The 18,603-nt window shown below is 42.4% G+C and overlaps 1 protein-coding gene across 1 annotated transcript in view; it reads right to left on the reverse strand.

Moving 5' to 3' along the window:
* Positions 1-1,368: 1,368 nt before the first annotated feature.
* Positions 1,369-18,603, reverse strand: part of NARS2 (asparaginyl-tRNA synthetase 2, mitochondrial) — a 51,743-nt gene continuing 34,508 nt past the window's right edge. The window contains exons 8-14 of the mRNA XM_033086405.1: positions 15,590-15,688; positions 15,125-15,162; positions 13,305-13,371; positions 10,565-10,702; positions 9,403-9,500; positions 7,778-7,804; positions 1,369-2,098 (exon numbers count right to left, since the gene is read on the reverse strand). Coding sequence (XP_032942296.1) covers positions 1,954-2,098; positions 7,778-7,804; positions 9,403-9,500; positions 10,565-10,702; positions 13,305-13,371; positions 15,125-15,162; positions 15,590-15,688 — 612 coding nt within the window. The 3' untranslated portion in view covers positions 1,369-1,953. The remainder of the gene's footprint in view (positions 2,099-7,777; positions 7,805-9,402; positions 9,501-10,564; positions 10,703-13,304; positions 13,372-15,124; positions 15,163-15,589; positions 15,689-18,603) is intronic.

The following is an 18,603-nucleotide window of genomic DNA, read 5'->3' on the forward strand; positions in this document are numbered from 1 at the left end:
TCAATAAGGACACCTGTTCATTGCAAGTCATTTAGGGAACATGCTGTGGATGGGGCTGTTTGGCAGCTGTACTCTTTCCACTTTTTTCTGCAGGGAAGTAATTCCAAAACATAAAGGCCAGCAATAACACTTAAGACAATGTACTAAAAGAGACATGGTCCAAATGCAGGAAGATACTTGAGTGTCTGATGTGGGAACTTCTCAGTGGTTTCAAAGTGAAGGCAGGTGCTCTAACTGTTTTGTGGAACCAGACTTGCCAACTCAGGGCTGTACTGGGAAATGCAAACCAGCAAACGCACAATTAACACCTGCCTAATCAAATGGATGAAGGAGACATGAAAAAGTCTTGATGTGCAGGAGATATCTCAGTGCACACAAGAAAACCCCCAGAGGAATGACCTCATGGTGATATTGCTTGCATGACTGCAACAGGTAAAAACCCCAGTCATGGAGCACACCAAGACACGGCAGGTGCCACATGACATAAACAGGTATTTTTAGATGCTGCAGCTGCAGTACTACACAGCCTTACCAGAGAGAACTGTGACTGCAGTATTACCAGTGCAATGCCAGTTGATTACTATTTTTCAGTCTCTTCCATCTACTCGGAAAAGAAGTTTTCAGGACTGTCCTGCAGTGTAGTGTGTGTCAATATACACAGCAGTAAGGCCACTACCTTGCTTTTTCTCTTTATTTACATTGTTTATATTCCAGCCCTATTGGGCTCCAGAGCAGCAAGCTCTGTGCAAATGATTATTTGTTGGATTGCGATAATTTGGAAAGAAGAAGGGTGCTGGAAACCCTCAGTTCAAGTCCCCAAAAAATTGCTGGTTTCTAGTTGGCTTAGGCAAGTCACTTGGGTCTTCCCATAATACCATCTTCAAAACAGAAATGAGTACTTCTCTACCTGGCAGAGAAGCTGAGAGCATAAACCCTTTAGAGACTGCCAAGGAGTTCAGATCCTATAGTGATAAGCAATTACTTAATACATAGCAATGCTTGGGAGCATCTGCTGGTTGTTTCACAATATAGACCGAACTGCTTGGTCTGATGAGCGCATGAGAACAACAGAAAAGCACCAACAAAACCCCACCATGAACTGCAAGCTGGCTCTGGAGAGATGGATGGATGGATGGATGGATGGATGGATGGATGGATGGATGGATGGATGGATGAACTCTCATCTAACTGAACATTTCTGTCTGCTATGAATATCTGCTTTCTTGGAGACAAAAAACAGATACCTTCTGCAGAAGTTGTGCAACTAATTTTGATATACAGAAAATGAAACCTCTACTAAACACACTGAGGGAAACTCTCTCATGCTGAGAGCTACAGTTTTACAACAGAAGAAGAAACCATACAGAATTATAAAACAAGTCAGTGTACATCTTTATTGATGATTCACAAAATCAAACATCATTCAACAAACTCACTCCAGCAATTCTAATACAACATTGTTCCTTGCTAGGTTTGGCTGATTTTTCCAAGGTAAACAATATTTGCTTTTAACTCAGAGTGGGGAGAATCATGCTTTTACAGTAGCCATTTCCTGGCTGTAGCAGTAGCAAGTGTATCACAGCCATGACAATACTTTAGGTCACACTTCCTTATTAATATTTCACATAAAACCCCCTGCTACCTTCAGTGCTTGTTCAGTACTTCCATGGCTTGTACTAGTCTCACGAGAATCATAACCCTTTAGTTAAGTGGGATCTATTAATACTCCTGAAGTGCACTGAAGACACGAGCTGCTATCAAATTAACTGCCAGTGTCCTTCCATAATCTCACCAGAACATATATTATTTTCAATAACCCGGTATTAAATTGACCAAGAGTTTCATTGATATAAAAATTATCTTGATTTCCCACTAAAACACACTCAGTCATATCTTGGTATGTTATTTACACAGTTACACCAGTGGTTTTCTCCATGTGAGTCAACTGCTGAGCTACAGGAGACAGGAGTGAGAAAACCTGGGGAAAGGTATAACATCTTTGATATTGTCAACTCCCAAGACGTACTGCAGGTAGCGTTCAAACCCCATTCCAAAGCCTCCATGAGGAACTGATCCAAATTTTCGGAGGTCTAGATACCTGTAATTTAAACAGATAGTTACATTTCCACCACGGTTATGCTGATGTCATTAAAGTGAGCTTTTCATCTAGGCTTCTGCTTTCCATCTTAATTACTTCCCTTTGACCCCAACCACTGTGATTTCTGAGTTAGTCAGGGGTATGAAGAAGCAGAATTGTATCAGCAGAAACCCCAAGTTAAAACCCATTTAAGCCAGCTTAACTATACTTTGCCAATACACTACAGTGTAGTCTTTTAGGAGCAAGAACGTAATTGGGTACAAAGAACAGCTTGAGCATCATAGCTCTGCTCATATTGAAAACACCTTTGTAGTTTTAGTACCTAAAATATTCCTAACAGAGACACAAGCCCTGGCTCCTACAGAATCACAAAGCGCTTCCTCTACTGGAGGTGAAGCTCTCTGCTTGGGCTTGTCTAACCCTTGCCATGTTGGTGTGGAAATCTGTCCTGTAAATTCTTTCAATTTCTGTTTGCTTTTCAACAGCCCAAGTAGTTTCATTTCCAATAATTTCTTCAGACGCTAAAATAGGTCTTGCTGTCTGTCTGCTCAACATTCCTTCTATTTTTTAAGGTAATTGTGATGGCTTTTGGTTACTTTATCCCCAGTCACTCTTAATTTACGGATTAATTTATTTCCATAGTAAGCCATAAAAAAACCCCTTGAACATATCTTCTCTAAAAATGAGATGTGGAACAAGATACTTTATTTTGCAGAATAGCACCTATTGTGCACAAAAAATGCTTGGAAGCAGGTACTCCGAGTATACGGGTGTCAACAAGACTATGTTCTTCTTCGATAGTCACCCATTTCCCAGCTGGACTGTGGCTGATGTGATACTGTATTTGCAGCTATAAATTGTCAACAATGATTTTATTTTAATAGAAGTGAAAAAACATCTCAGTGCTTCTATTGATTTGTGGGGTCACTTCTGAGCTTGCTGAGGGCACCAAGTTACTCTTCCTTATTTGAATGCACTAGTAGGGGATTGAGTGACTCCAGACGTATTACTTGCTTCTAATCTTGGTGTATGAATATTTCATCATCCCAGTTAAAAAAAATCAAGTGCACTTAAATATAAACGCATATGTTTTACTGCTTATGCAGTGGAGTAGAGGAGGGGCAGAACACTGTGAAAGAAATTAAGACTGGATTGATTGCAATAAATGGCTTCCCAAATTTTACATACTGTTAATGAACTGCAAGGAAATACTATATTTGTGTTTATACATACTTACATATGCATAAATATGTAAAATATACGTTATGTATATTTGAGTGTAGTTGCTTGGACATCAGATCTTTCTTGGCTTGAAGACTGTATTTTAACAGAGTGAAGATTAAGTAATGCCCATGATCACACTTACTTGCAAAATAAAAGTACTCTGACAAATTCTACAGCTGCAAGATTTCCCTGTCACTCAGTTTGACAGTATGCCTTTCCTACTGTGAAATATTATTTTTCCTTACAGCTCATTAGCAGTAGTTAAAATTTGGGAAACCATTTATTACACTCAATCCAATATTCAGGTTTTTTCCTTCCCCAGTGTTTTTCCCCTCCCCTTCACTGCCCAAATAGCAAAAAGAGAAGCAGAGTTTACTTCTTTCTTGGAGCACTTTGCAAGTTGAACAGTTTGCAAGTTGAACAGCAGGCCCAAGAATGGGTCATGTTTTCTGATGACTTGGACCCATGTGCTTTTCTCTCTGTGCTGCTCGGTGTTAGCTTGGCTCACTAAGCTTGCACCTCATATCTTGTGATCAGGATTATGCTCAGGATATGAACACATAGGCTGTGCAACAGCATGGTGGTCTTCATCTCTATCACAGACTGCATTAAGAAGAACTTGAGTCCCTGCAAATACCCTGGAACTGCTCCTGGGGAGCTTTGCTGTGCAGCTTCACAAATGCTTGCAAGGGAGGTGATGGGCAGACCTGATGCTGAGGGTGGTGGCTCATGAAACAAGAACGGCCTCATAAATGTGAGGGATACAGGTGCTGGCTGTGGCAGATCAGTCTGACCCAGCTCAGGGGCTCTGAGCAGAACTGCCAAACCAGCTGGTAACTACTTCAGCTCTAACCAGGAATACAAGCAACAGCACAATCTCTTCTCATGATGTCTGTAAGTCAACAGCCTGTGCAAAGGCAGTTGAGACTAAGCCCAGCATCTTCTCTCCCTTTTTGCTGGCAACAGTTTATAAAGTCATTGTAAGAAGATGAAATAACTCAGCTACTTCCAGATGAACAATAATAATAAATTCTACCCTTGCTTATCCAGGACTTTGATGTGTAGATCTCAAAGCACTTTGAGAAGCCATTTTGGCAAAAGGAGCAAAACAAAACCCATCAAAGTTAATGGAAAAAGTCCATTGAATTAAATGTGCAGAGGATCAAGACTGTGAATCCTTTCTGATGACTGTGCATAGAAAAAGCAGAAGAATTGAGAAATTTTCCATTCTTCACAGATGAAAGAAAAAGTAACTGCCTGTAGATGAAGAGAAAAATCCCTTTAGGCTGGAAAATGCTCCCTGAGGTTTTCCTTCATTCAGTAGTCTACAGACATTGGATGTTTCTCACCTCAAAAAGAGTTGTGAACTAGTCTAGCTGTTTCTGCTAGTAACTTATACTTAAGAGGGGAGCCGAGCACTCTATTGGCAACTGGTGGACTGTGCAGCATTATTCCACAGGGAAGTAAGTTTCTGCAACCCCAGCTGGCCCAGGTGGTCAGGCTCTGGATCTGAGCACTGGTAGGTCTTCAGAGATTTGAATCTTACTAAAATGTGTGCTCTAACAGCATCCCCCAGCAATGAATTCCAGGAGCTCGTTATGTGCCATGTTAGAAGAACGTTTCTGTTCATCTTTTTAAAAGATTAATATTCTTTTCTCATCATTGTGAGCTCCCTGTGTTGCACAGCAAGGCACTATGAAGAGCAGTGCTCTCCTAGTGACCATTCATAAACAGAATGTGTTCTTTTCAGTCTCTTTTCAAAACAAATATAATCTCAACATTTTATGCAATATCCTTGCTATGCTGAAGGTTCTGTGGCCAGTTTGAAAAAAATAAGGCTGAAAGAACAAAGAGACGATAGTCCATGAAACTGAATATTCTGCTGGGGGGTGTGTATGTGTAAGAAATAGCCCCCTGACTTTCTGCCTGTCTCCATCTGGCCCAGCACAGCACTGCAGTTTCTTCCCAAAAGATGAGTTATAGGACCAGGTGGCTGCCAAGGACAGTGATGGGCTACCTGCTTTCACTAGCTCTGAAGAAGGTTAAAGGATGAGGTGAGTGTAGTCACTGGCCATGGGCTGCAAGTGGCTCACCAACGCTACTTTTCCCTAAGGCCAACTCCTCCTTTTTACCCTGTCACATGAGGCCCAAAAAACCACTCTGACATTCAAGCTTCAAAGATTATTGGAAGTTAAAGAGCCCAACACAGCTCAGTCTTCTTCATCCAGAGCAGAGCAAAACAACACAGTAACATCCCGTTGAAGACAGTCACAACACCTGCTCTGCTAGTGTGTGCTTTCACCAGTGTTACACTAGAAGATCAAAAAGGTACCTGGACTGTAAAGGGTTCAGTATGAGACAACTGTCTCCACTGAAGCACGTGAAGATAATCAGAGTAAGAAAAGGAGTGCCTTACATGTAGGAAGACTGTCCAAAATGCTGCTCACACTGATGGTTGTGGGAACACATTGATTGCTCATTACAAAGTATCTGCTTTTTTACTTTCAAGATGGCACTTGGAGGCTGCAAACAGGATCAAGTCCCCTGTTTAAAAGGCAATATACCTAATACTCCCTGGTCACAGGGAAATCAATGAACTCCCAGAGTACTCTCGTCACTCAATTTTCCCAGCTCATTTCCACAAACTTTTCAGTTTAGCCAAGATCATCATCATCTACAGCTCTGAGCTATTTTCTATCGACAAGTCATAGGAAAAAGTGTGAAAATAAGATAAAATAACTATAAAATCAAGCCAAGTACTACTCCAACTCATATTCTATATGGAAACTTGCATAACAGGAAAGATGTAGTGCACTGAAGAAGACTCATAAGAGTTTGACTATGTCACTTTATCTATCTTTTGAAAAACTTCCTAAAAGGTAGGCATGGCAAGAAGCAGAGCAGTATTTCAGATCATCAGTTGCCTTTGCCTTATGATTCACCCACGAACATGGCAATCCTAGAAACAGACCCCACAATATCCTCTTGCTTAGTGGGAGAAAGCAAGCTGGAAGAATCAGAGATACGGCAATGGTTAAGGAACTTGAAGGTGATCACATTCAAAAGTCAGCAAATATTATATTTAAAAAGGAATGACTCAACTGTTCTTCCAGGAGTTTGTGAGCCAGCTTTGGAGACTCAATTCAATCACTAAATTGGAGGAGATTAATTTTAGTCTGTCTTGCCACCTCTACTGAAAAGATGGATGCTGGCAAGCCACCTACCTGTATTCTGGCAGATTTTGGACTGCAATCCAGAAGCATCTAGAATGACTACTATCCTGCACCTTCCTAGGAGACCAGATCCTGCTATGGCAGGGGGAAATAAGAGCTTTAATCTTCTCTAGGAAGTTACACTGACTGTGATGGAGTGGAGAGAATAAAGGAGGAAAGAGTCTGCAAAACAAGATTACAGCAGGAAGAGTTTCCAGAATGTGATCATTACACATCACATGAAAATGCCAAGGGGTGACAGGCAATGTCCTAATCTTCTTTTCTGGGAAGCAGAAGGCAGGGTTGCACTATCTTGGCAGTGCTGGAAGGCTCTGCCATTGAACACCACACTTCCTTGGGCTGTATCTCAGCATCTAACCACACAACTTATCACCCTTGCTCAAGATAATCCTTCCCTCAGATAAAGGGATATGGTGTATTCTGGCTCACAAATACAACAACAAAGAAAGAAATTAAATTCACCTTCTTTGCACACGGATGATGTGAAGATCTGCTATACACTGGGCTGTTCCTCAGTGATTTCATATTCAGGAAAGAGGAGAGTGAAAAACTGTACTTGGCTTTTTTTCAAGGTAGCCTTCCTAATGATCAGTCCAGATACTGCAGAATACTTGAAAATACTCTTCTAAATTTAAACTTCTCTGCACTACCACTCTCCCAGTAGCTATGATGAAGTACACACCAAGAAATACTAAGAACCTTCTGTCGTTTTAATGGGTTAAACTGTTAATTCAAAGGTTGATCTGTCTCCTTAGAAGACAGTTTTAATTGCTTTAACTGCTTTGTTAGAGAAGATTTTTCGACCCAATTGCCCTGTCAATTGCAAAGGGAGCTATTCATAGACTTCTTAAAGGTCACAAATTGCTGTGGTTCTATAACCTGTTTATCTCGTGCTCAGTGGTCAGAATCTACCCAACTTCCAACACAGCCTAACGATTTAATATCAAAAATCATTATGGGTTGTAAATTAATCCACCTTATGCAATCCTGACAGGAATGATCTGTGCCATGAGTGGACAAATTGGAGGCATAAACTAAGTGGCATTGGATTAACCTTTGTTTAAACAAATTGGCTATTTCATTTAGACTGGCAGTGATGGCAGGGCAACAGGGCCAAAAATTGCTCCCTCAGAACCAAAATAAAACAAAACAAAAAAAACCCCAGTCACTTAAATAGTCTCGAAAGAAGAAAATTAGCTTGCAGAGCAAGGTGGCATCTCACCATTGATAGGCATCTGTGAGTCCTAACCTGTGAAACAAAAAGAAAACCTCTGGTAAGTAAAGGCACAGAGTTACTCTGCACAAGCAGCACTTGCCTGGAAGAGCATGCTACAAGAAAAGGGAAAGCCTGGTGAACTATTGTATGAAGCATGCATAAGAAGACAAGAATCCTGTTTTTTTTTCTATTATGCTGGTTCTGCAGGAAATAGAATTTAAAGGTCTTAAAGTATTTGGGCTTAACAAAGTCAGATTCTGAGGACTCAAAATTGAGAAAAACATGTGAAAGGAGGTGTGATTTACTGAAGACACACCCCATTTGCACCTTGAAATGCTTTCTATGACTTTACTGACAAACAAGAAAGTCTGCCTTCAAACTCCACATGGACCCTTCTCTTCCTCCTGAGGACTGTGGACTCGGATACTGGCAAAAAGTTTTGTCTGAAAAAGTGCAGCAGGCAACATTGTACAGTTGAAGCATGCCTGCTTCAGAGAGCTTACAGGGAGAGTAGCAGGAAGCATAGGGAATATCATCACCCTATACTAACAACCGAGAATCAATGTTCTGGTGATTTTAATTGCCTTTTGGGTTCATTATGCTGAAGTAGATTTTGCTCTTTTCCCTGACTAGATATATCTGTGTGACCATGTGCCTGATTTAAGCAACAAATTAATTCCCAATATGCAAATGATGTTACTCTGGGATTAACCTTCCTCCAACATTGCTTAGCACAAGTGTATGACTGGCCCAAACAGAAGTGTTGAAGTGCTGGACAGGACTTTGCACAACGTGGAAGGTGTCCCTGTCCATGGCAGCAGGGTTGGAACTAGATGGTCTTTAAAGTACCTTCCTTAAAGGCACCTTCCAACCCAAATCATTCTCTAATTCTACAAAATTTTTGTACAATCAGACAGAGATCCAGAGAAAACTCTCTGTGGAGAATTACCCAATGCATAACATAAATTATTAATCAAAAGCAGCTTTAATATTCTGACATTGAAGTTACCCTAAAATTACCAAAGGTAACAAGAATGCAGATTAAGACAGGCAGGGAAAGAGGAGCCCCCATGACACAGTACAGATCTTGAGCAGTTCCAGTGAAGTTTCCATGAAACTACTAGCACAGATATTCTCTGAAATCAGGTCAGTCACTGAGGCCAGCTGCATCACAACTGGCAAAGCCTCTGACCAAAACTGCAATTCCTCAGTTACACAATGTGATGACAAAGATATTCAAGTTCTGTATACGTGACAACTTCCACCTTCACAATCCACTTTTAGCCACAAAAACTGAAGAAAAGGATGAAGTGTCCCACAGCAGACTCTGCTCCAGACAGTTGCAGCAGAACTGAGGCACTCTACTGCCCTGGCCTTTTAGCATAAAGAAAACTTTTCTTCTCTGATAAGCTAAACAGAGAGGTCCTTTGCACACCTATGACAGAAGCACAAGAACTTCTTCACCAGTTTGCAGCCACCTATTCAGATAAATAGATATCACAAAGACAAAAATAGGTTTCTTTTAAATACTATTAGCTGCCCTTCCACTCTTCTGTCTTGCCAACCACAGAGAGCTGCTGAAACATTCTCCTGCTCAGGCTAGTCTCCCGACATCTGTGGATTTTCCATACCTCTGTAAGCGTGATTCAAGGAAGGGCAGTCGCTCTTCTCTCAAACTGCCTCCGCACAACTCCCCTACTCCTGGTACAAGGAGATCAACAGCTGCAACCTTCAAAGAAAGAAAACTAATTGAAATCATGCCACACACAGCCACATAGTGATTAGCAGAAGAACAGTTGACACTGATATTTTGTAAAACCCTATAGTAATTCTTCCAGAGTCCAGGACACTTAGGTAAGGATTTGCACATATTTGAAAAGTCTTGTTGACAGCAAAAGGCTGGGAGGAAATTTTGCAAGGATAAACATCAGTAATTTAAAGAAAACCTAAATGATAGCAGTGATGTCCCAGACTGAGGACATCTACTGCAAGTGGTTTGAACTGAATCTCACCAAGTTACCCTGGTGACAACCTGTGTGGGGTTATAAAGAACCCATCAGCAGCTCAGAAGACAAGACAGACATACGGGGAAGTTTTCTGAAGCCCTGATTTCCTGTTCTGATGCTGTAGCTTGTGTTCAGCCCTATTTATCCCCATTCCTTGAGCCAGTTCTAATGGATATGGTAGCAATGGCACTCGTGCTGGATCCAAGTGTTACCACTGTTAGGTATAGGCCGTCTTCTCTGGTTGGTCTTCTAGGATTATTTTTCTTATTCCATAGCTGAAATGTTGCTAGCATTAAAGCCACTGAATACACATTGGTGCATGGTGGTGTTGTTGCTCTATTTTGGCAGAAGCAATGCTTCAAGTTGTCTCAATTCAGTTGAGAAATCACAATTTCAAAGCATGAGACTTGATAAAGAGTTTATTTCTCATGCCCATCTGCTATTTGAACATTATGTGGATGCTACATTTGGATGACAAGAGAATCACAGACTACTTGGAGGCCTTTCACTTAACAGTACAGAAGTTTACCAGGAAAAGAAATAAACTATGGCAAACTTTTCTTAAGGTAGTTAAGCAAAAAGTGAACATTGTCCCAACATCCAAATCTTCCTCCTCCTATCCCACTTTGGATATTTTTCTACAACAGGAGAAAAAATGGACAGGATCACCTGATAGTCACATCTTATCTTGACTATCTTGAGGGCAGGCCCGGCAGATGATGTCTGTCAGGAGGCCAAGACATGTTCCTAGACAAAAAAGTGGTGGAGGTGTGGCTCATGGACTCACCGTGTGTTGAGGTCCATCTTCATTGTCGCGCATGTAGAAAGGTTTGAGGTCGTATGGGTAGTTAATGACAAACACAGGAATCTCCCCACAGTGCTTCACCAGGTACTTCTCATGTTCCGTTTGGAGGTCACAGCCCCACTGCAAGGACAGCAAAAGGGGCCTGGGAATCTGCTTTGGTGCTTCTTGCCCATGGCAAGACACCCAGCAAAATCCCTGTACATAGAAGAGATGAGCTGCTTTGAATAACATGAAACCAAACAAAGCAATTTCTCATACAGGTCGCTGGGAAGTAGTCAGTTTACAGGCAGAGCAAAGTATATAAAATAACATGATTTAACTTAACAGAACAGGGCCAGATTGTCCCTGCATCACACCCAAGCATCTGGTATCAAATCAGAAAAAACCCAAAACAAGGAAAAAAAATCCCAACCCCAAAAACCCGAAACCATGTTCTGTGTATCTAAAGGAAAACTGGCAGCCCTCCAAAGCCAGCTTACTTGATCCAGCAAACCAGCCTTATTTCAGTATTACCTTTGGTGTATAGACAGCAGCTTTCTCTATGCTGATTACTCTCTTCCCTGCTGTGTTCTGTTACATGCTACATTAATTCTAACTTAAGAAAACCTAGCACCCTATTAACCAATTCTTTGTTATCAGAAACCTTGGACATTTGTGATGCCCTTCACTTTTCCTTTTTTCCAGGGATGTTATAAATCCTGTGGCTTTTGTCTTGAGATCCCCAGTCCATTTTTAGGATGCGCAGAGATTATTGTGGGGAATGGATGGGAAGAGGGGAACAGACCTCCCCCAGACTCTCTTCATACTAAAATACCTCAAGTTTTCTGTCTCAGATCCAGGTAGTATAGAGACAAGATCTGAGGTTCTACATTCACTTGTGCACAGAGATGAGATGATTACCCAACTAGCAATGAGGGTGGCTTCAGCCAGAGGGTTACTTTCCTCAAAGTATCATAATGAGATAATGACTAAACACAACATGACATAAGATGAGCACCACCACAAATGCTGTCCCATACTGGAGTGGGTGTGTGTTTGAAATTGGGCAAAATATTATTTTTAGAAAACCATAATCTCATAGCTTTAGAAAGACTAGCACATTACTCTTTTTCCCAGTCAACATCCATGCTTTGCAAAGACAAGGGATTTCCTTTACCTATATCTAAATTACATGGTATTTTCACATGGTATTGGTTTATTACAGTAAATTCATGAATACAAGCCGCACGGAATATAAGCCGCACTGCTGGTGTGTTGGCAACATTGTTGCCTTTGTTAATAGATAAGCCGCACCCGGAATATTAGCCGCACTTTAGTTCGCAGCGAACTTTCACAAAATCGTCATTTAGTAACACAATCGCGGGATCGCTGGGGCTTACTGGCTTACTGCCGACCTTGGAAACATTGTTTCCAAGTGAAAAAAGACACACCCTTTATTTACAAGCCGAAAAAGACAGGAACAATAGTGTGGTCATTTTGCGAGCATTCCCAATGGATCCGCGTTGCCTTTAAACAGCCGCTCAGCCGCGCGGGCAGGCATCTGAGCTCCGAGGGGAGCCACATCTCCGTGCTCCGTGCTGGCACAGGAGCGGCCGTTGTAGCCCTTGCGGCCCGCAGGGGAAGCAGCCCCGTTTTAGCCCCCGCGGCCCGCGGGGGGAGCGCCGCTCTGGCCCCCGCGGCCCGCGGGGGGAGCGCCGCTCTGGCCCTTGCAGCCCGCGGGGGAAGCGGCCCCGTTTTAGCCCCCGCGGCCCGCGGGGCGAGCGCCGCTCTGGCCCTCGCAGCCCCGCAGGGGCAGCGGCCCCGTTGTAGCCGTTGCGACTGCGGGGGGAGCGGCCGTTGTAGCCCTCTCTCTGCGGGCTGAGCAGCTCCCCCAGCCCTCTCCCTGCGAGCCGATTGCCCGCTTCATCCCTCTCCCTGCGGGGAGAGAGGCTCCCCCAGCCCTCTCCCTGCGAGCCCAGCCAGCCCCGTAGCCGCACAAGACTGAAAACACTTTAAAAAGTACAGAGAAGTATCACACACTTTTATCGAACTGCCGAGGTAACTCACCCCGATAACAACCCCCGCCCCTCAGTAAAGCCGCCATCCACAGGCAGGCAATAAGCTGTTCTCTGATTGGTTCATCGTCGGAACAACGGGAAACCATGGATTTCAGACTGTTTTGGCTCGGGACTGGACCAGCATGATACTAGGTAAGGGCAGACATCACATTTTTGTCCATAGATTAGCCGCACCGGAATATTGGCCGCATTTTTGGGTTTCCACCAAACTTTTAGTCTTCTTGCTGCGGCTTGTATTCGTGAAATTACTGTAATTCTTGTCAAACTTACGGTGCTATCCTTTTATCTTTCCTTTTCTTGAGAACTATTACAGCAGCTCTTCTTAGATGATTGCTACTGGATCTGAAACATTCTTAGCACTACTCACATACAGGAAAGAGAAGTGCCTTTGCTAAAGCCTCGGTCCTTCAGCTGCAATCTCATCACTTCCTTCCCTGCAAGTGTTACATGTTCTCCTGCCACAGATCTCTCTCCTTGTACTGGTCCCATTTCAATCCGAAAGGACAAAAGTTACACTGGATTTACAACCCAGCACACAAAACACCCCAGGAGGCAGATACCTGTGAAAAGTAACAATTCTTGTGGTATCAGACAGAGAGAGAAAGAAAGGAGCTTCTACAAAGTTCAGGCTCTGCACAGGGACAAACCAGCTGTCAACGACCTACCTCTGGCTTGAAAGTGAAAGTTTGAGGAGCTTGCTTCAAAATTTCCACTGCCTCACTGTAGGAAATTCTGCAAGAGGAAGAAAAAAGTCTTTTAGATAACTATGAAAGGAATAACAAAGTTTTCTGGCTAAGTGCCATGCTGGAAAATTAAGGAGGCATTTCCCCACCACCATGCCAACTTGTGTGTAATGTCAGACTTCCCAGCAATGCTTCTTTGGACAAAAACCAAAAAGCATTTTATATGGCAAGAATCCTATGTTTTCCTGTGCTTCAGCTACATGCAGGGCAGGAAGTACCAAGCTCTCAACACTTCTGCATTATTGCAATATTGCATTTTAGTCAGAAGTGAGCTCTGCAGGGAATTGCTTCACAGAAATTAGTGGATTTTTTAAAAGAAAACACTATGTCCTCATCAGCACAGCTACAACAACACAGCTCTAGTCCAGGGTGTGTTAGGCAAAAATAACAACCCAGGGTGCAAAGGGCTTGTAGCTCAAATGTTTCTACTTTACTTTGCAAAACCCATGAGATTTACGTGCAGCAAAGTTTCTCTACTTCTCTGGCAGATTTGAGAGCAGATTCTCCACCAATTTCCACCAGCACAAAAGAACAGCATCATGGCAAAACAAACAGAAAAAGTGCAGTGAACAATACTACAGGTTTGGTAACTGGAAATCTAGACTCAGTGGAAGATAACATGGTAGCCAAGTTTTCCACATACCAAGCCAAATATTGTGGACAGAGAGAAGAAAGAATAACATAGTCACAATAATTTCATCTTTGAACTGGGTAATCCAGTTAAAAACCAAATTCCCTAAGGAGCACAAGCTCTTTACACCCCATTACAAGGTTTTACTAAACCAGGGAAGGGTTCTGGAGGAAATACCTCAAGAAGGAATATATTGCTCCATACGTTTGGGTTATGTGAGGCCACAGGCCAAATGAAATATATCTCTGGCACAGGTTCAACATCCAATGTGTGTAAGCCAGGAATGCCCCAGATCTGCCAGCAGCCAATGAAGAGAGAGACAGAGAGGAAGAAAGACATGGTCTGTCTCTCTTTCCTTTTCATTGGAGCATGGAAGAAGCTGAGTGCAACTTTGACCTTTCAGTAGTATCAGTTAGGTCCAAAGAGAGGACTGAAATGGGGAGATGGTAACTTCACTGAGGACTCCCGTGGTGCTCATGCAGGCAGAGGCACAGCGGGATCCATCATGATCCTGTTTGCCCAGGTATAGCTGCTTAACGAGATAACCTGTGCTGGGATGAGCAGCCCTAAAATGTTCTGTGGGATAAATGGAGAGCTCCACCATTTGAAGAGACAACCAGGAGTAGGGAGGAGGTGGCACTCTTGGGGGCCAGTGAGGGAAACCCAAACCCTTCAGTTCTTTAGCACAAAGAGAACTGGGATTAGGAGCTACACAATCAATTGGGAATAGAGAACCAATCGGGATTGTTAAATATCATAAAATTCATAAAAGGAGAGCCACTGGAGTGAAAGTGTGAAAGAAAGCAGATCATCAAAGCCAAAACCAAGCAAGACCATGAGCAACCACTGTGCAGGTACATGCTGGAAGCAGAATACTTTCGAGGATCTTGCCCAGGGAAGCAAAAACCAAAGGCCAGCAGATTCAGGTCAGTCTCATGCAGAGCTGAAAGCGTATACCTGACAAACAGTAAATGGGAACTACAACTCATACTTTTTTGGAGACACTATGTTAACCCAGAAGACGATGAGTTGTGAAAGAAAAAGAACATAGGCAAAATAGGAACTCTTTCCCCAAAAGCCCTCTGCAAGATCATTTTGAAATAGTACTTACATCATAAATTTGTGCTTCAGTATTTGTTCCAACCTGCCCTTGGTCAAAACAAGAAAAATATAAACATGTAAAGCTACCCTTCACAATTCAGAGGCAAACTCAGGAAAGTAACCTCCATCTATATTGTAATTTGTAGGACTGCATTCTGATCTAGATTTCGGTCAAAATCCACTCCTGGCCATTCAGTGCTAAAAGGGTACCCAATTATTGAAGCTAATGATTCAGAGGCTACCAGGTGAAGTAACAACTACAGTTCTACCACACTTGCTACCAGCTACAGAGAGTTGTGTGTCCCCTCTCTATGGGCCTGAACAATCACTTACGCTCAAGACAATACTTAGCTCTTTACAGTTTCTTAACACAGGACAACGGTAAGGAAAAAAAATTAAAAATTAAGCCTTTCTATAGCCAAGAACCCCCAAAACACATGACAGGACTGCAGTTCTTTCCTGTCACATGCATTACCTTCTGTGCAGGAGCTATGTATTTGTGAAAAAGCTCAACATCACGAGGACATTTGGAGAGCACAGTGCTTGTCACTGTCTTGAAAAGATCTTCCATAACCTAATAGAGAAAAAAGAAATGCATGAAGAATGAACACTGCTTAGGTGTCCCAGACTATAAATGAAACACAGTACACATCAGCCAAAGAGTTTCTGTTCTTCTGCATGGTCAGACTGCATAAGAGGGAACACCTCACTAATGCTCCTAATTAGCAGGCTTGCTTAGTAGCTGAAGAGCACTGGAACCTTTATTGTTGCTATGGGTTTAGGGCTTCAGTGTTGGCTGATAGCCTCAGTATCTTCAGCCAGGTATCTCCAGTGAAAAAAATCACAGCTAAAATATTCAAGCAGCAACCCTGACTAGCCACAGACCCATGTTACAACCATTTATGGGTCCAGTCTGAGATTAATTCTCTAGAGAGGCATCTGTCCTGTAATGAACAATTCTGGATTTACACTTTGTTGTTAGAAAAGGCAAAACTGAAGGAAAGAGAATAAACATGTAGTTTGCAGAGCAAGCCCATAAAACAGATTTCCGGAAGAGAGACTGTACAGTAAGGGCAAAGTGAACATATACAAGATGAGCAGAGAGCTAAAGCAGAGGACACATCAATGCAGGGATGTTTGAGAAACTAAAAAGATGTGGTTCCATTTCCCTAAACTAATGTGGATTAACTAAATGACATTATCATCCAATTTGGATATACTTATCCAGTAAAACGGGCTTCACTCATTAAGAAATTAAAATGCCATTAAAAGCCCCCACATGGGATGCTGGTGCATTTTCATCAACCCGTTTCAAGAGTCATTCTTCTCTTTTGGTTAAGCAAAGCAGACCATCCAAGACACTTGCAGTTGTGCAGACTAAGAGTTCCCATGGCTCCCTGTAGTCTTACACTAGCACAAAGCAGGCAGTTGACACCAGTGGTATCAACTCATGAGCATCCCATCTCTTCTTCAAAATCACCCTCCCATGCTCATTTTCTTTGTAAAAACAGAGCAATGCAGTTGGGGCTGCATGTCATCTCAGCCTGGGATGGGACAAGATTTTTCCTAACAAAGCGCATCTCAAAGTTCTGGCACATTCCTGGTTGATTGTGGTGTTTTTTGTTTATTTTTGTTTGTTGTTTTTGTTTGGATTTTGTTTGGTTTATTTTTTTTGTGAGTGGAACAACTGCTTCGTTAATTGCAGAGTTGAGAGAAGTGAAGTTTCCACTAATGATATCTAGGTGAGCAGCAGCCACAAAGTCTGCGACTATGGAAAGATGAACCCATTGTTCAGCCAGCAGATCTCAGGAAGATGCAGTAGGTCTATGCCTTACAAGGAACCAGATCTTACAGGGTAAGAGGAACACAAGGCACTGAAACAAAGCAGCTGGGCTACTGCTACAGCCAAGATGAGATTTCAGGCATGTTGCTCAAACTAATGTTTAGATGAACATCCTTCACACCTGCCCCAAGCTGCTGGAACACTGCTGGTGCTGGTGAATAACCCCTGCATCCCACCAGCCTAGTGAAGCTGGTAAGGCAGACCATTTGCACCCCTCTGGAGCCAAACTCAGACTCAAGATTCCTGCATCAACCTGGGCTCTCCTTTTAAAAAAAAAAAGAGCAAGATGCAAATAAGGGAACAGCATTATCATATGCAGATGAACAGTTTTACGCCTCCTGGTACTCAAACACAGAGGAAATGAAAAGCCAGCATTCCTGCTGCTGAGTGGCAAATAACCAAACAGTCAGCTTTGAACTTTCTTCAAAGTAGTTAGAAAAAGGCTTATGCAAATGAAATTAGAAAACTTCTTAGTAATTCATCTGGTTTCACCAGGCAGAGACGAAGGGATTTTACATTAAGCTTCCTCTTTCTAGAAAATGAAAGTATCATCTGGTTTCGGAAAGGCATGTTGTTTAATTAACACTTTTTTTCCTCACTGTGCGATAAAGTAACAATTAGGTTCCCACAGCATTCAACATAAGCAGCTTCCTCTGGTGGAAAAAAGATGTGGGTGGTATGGGAAAAACAATCTGAGAAATATTTCCAGGTTTGAGACTGAGGTTTGATCCTGGCAAAAAAGACAGACACGTGGGTCATACACTGGCCTCCTCACTGCTCTTATTTATGCCAAGCAAGTACTAGGCACAAACAGTAGACAGAAAAAAGGAAAAGGAGGGAAAAAAAACCCTCTCAATCGGAGAATTTATGGGTTTAAGCAGATAGTATAATGAAGGACTGCAAAGCAGGCTATAGGCAAAATGAATGGAGAAGTGCAATCACTGACTTGCTAGTTTAAGGGAACACAAGTTTGAGATAGAGGTGATTGGTTGAACATATTCTGAAAGAAACATGTTTGACAGGAGACTTACACAGGGAAAAAGGCACTGGAATGACAGCAAGTAGTTCATCTCAGACTCTGGATGTCCCAAAAGCCCAATAATGTGGTTGCTTCACAATGGTGATGTGGAAACTGTGCTAGTAGGGGGGCAGGCAAGAAGGACAGAGGTTAAAGCTTTCTCCCTTCCCTCAACCCTTTTAGCCTTTCTCTTTTGATATTCACATTTGAAACTTCAGTAGTATCAACACTGGCTTTCCCCAATGTTGCTCTGTTGTTTCATGGTTAACAGTTCAATTTTGAATAGGAGCAGTTCCGAAGGGTATTGCTTAATTTTACGCTGGGTATTTTTATACTGAAACTTATCCTCTTCCCTAATAAAATTATGATCACAGCTGAATCAGAGTAGCAAAAGTCAGCAGCAGCAATTGAAGGTGCTGTGCACTCCAAGAAAGGTTCAAATCATCCTGTCACCTTTATTAAGAAAGATTACATAAGAAAAATCACATGACCTGCCAGTAGGATTTTTATGTATGTATTTACTTGGGCCATGCATAAGGATGCAGTGTAGATCACAGGCTACTTACACAGGAACCACTCACCAGTGGACCACTATTTGTTGCATCCATGCTTGCTCACACCTACTCTG

The sequence above is a fragment of the Catharus ustulatus genome, chromosome 2, assembly GCF_009819885.2.
Source record: "Catharus ustulatus isolate bCatUst1 chromosome 2, bCatUst1.pri.v2, whole genome shotgun sequence".
In the NCBI taxonomy this organism is placed as follows: Eukaryota; Metazoa; Chordata; class Aves; order Passeriformes; family Turdidae; genus Catharus; species Catharus ustulatus.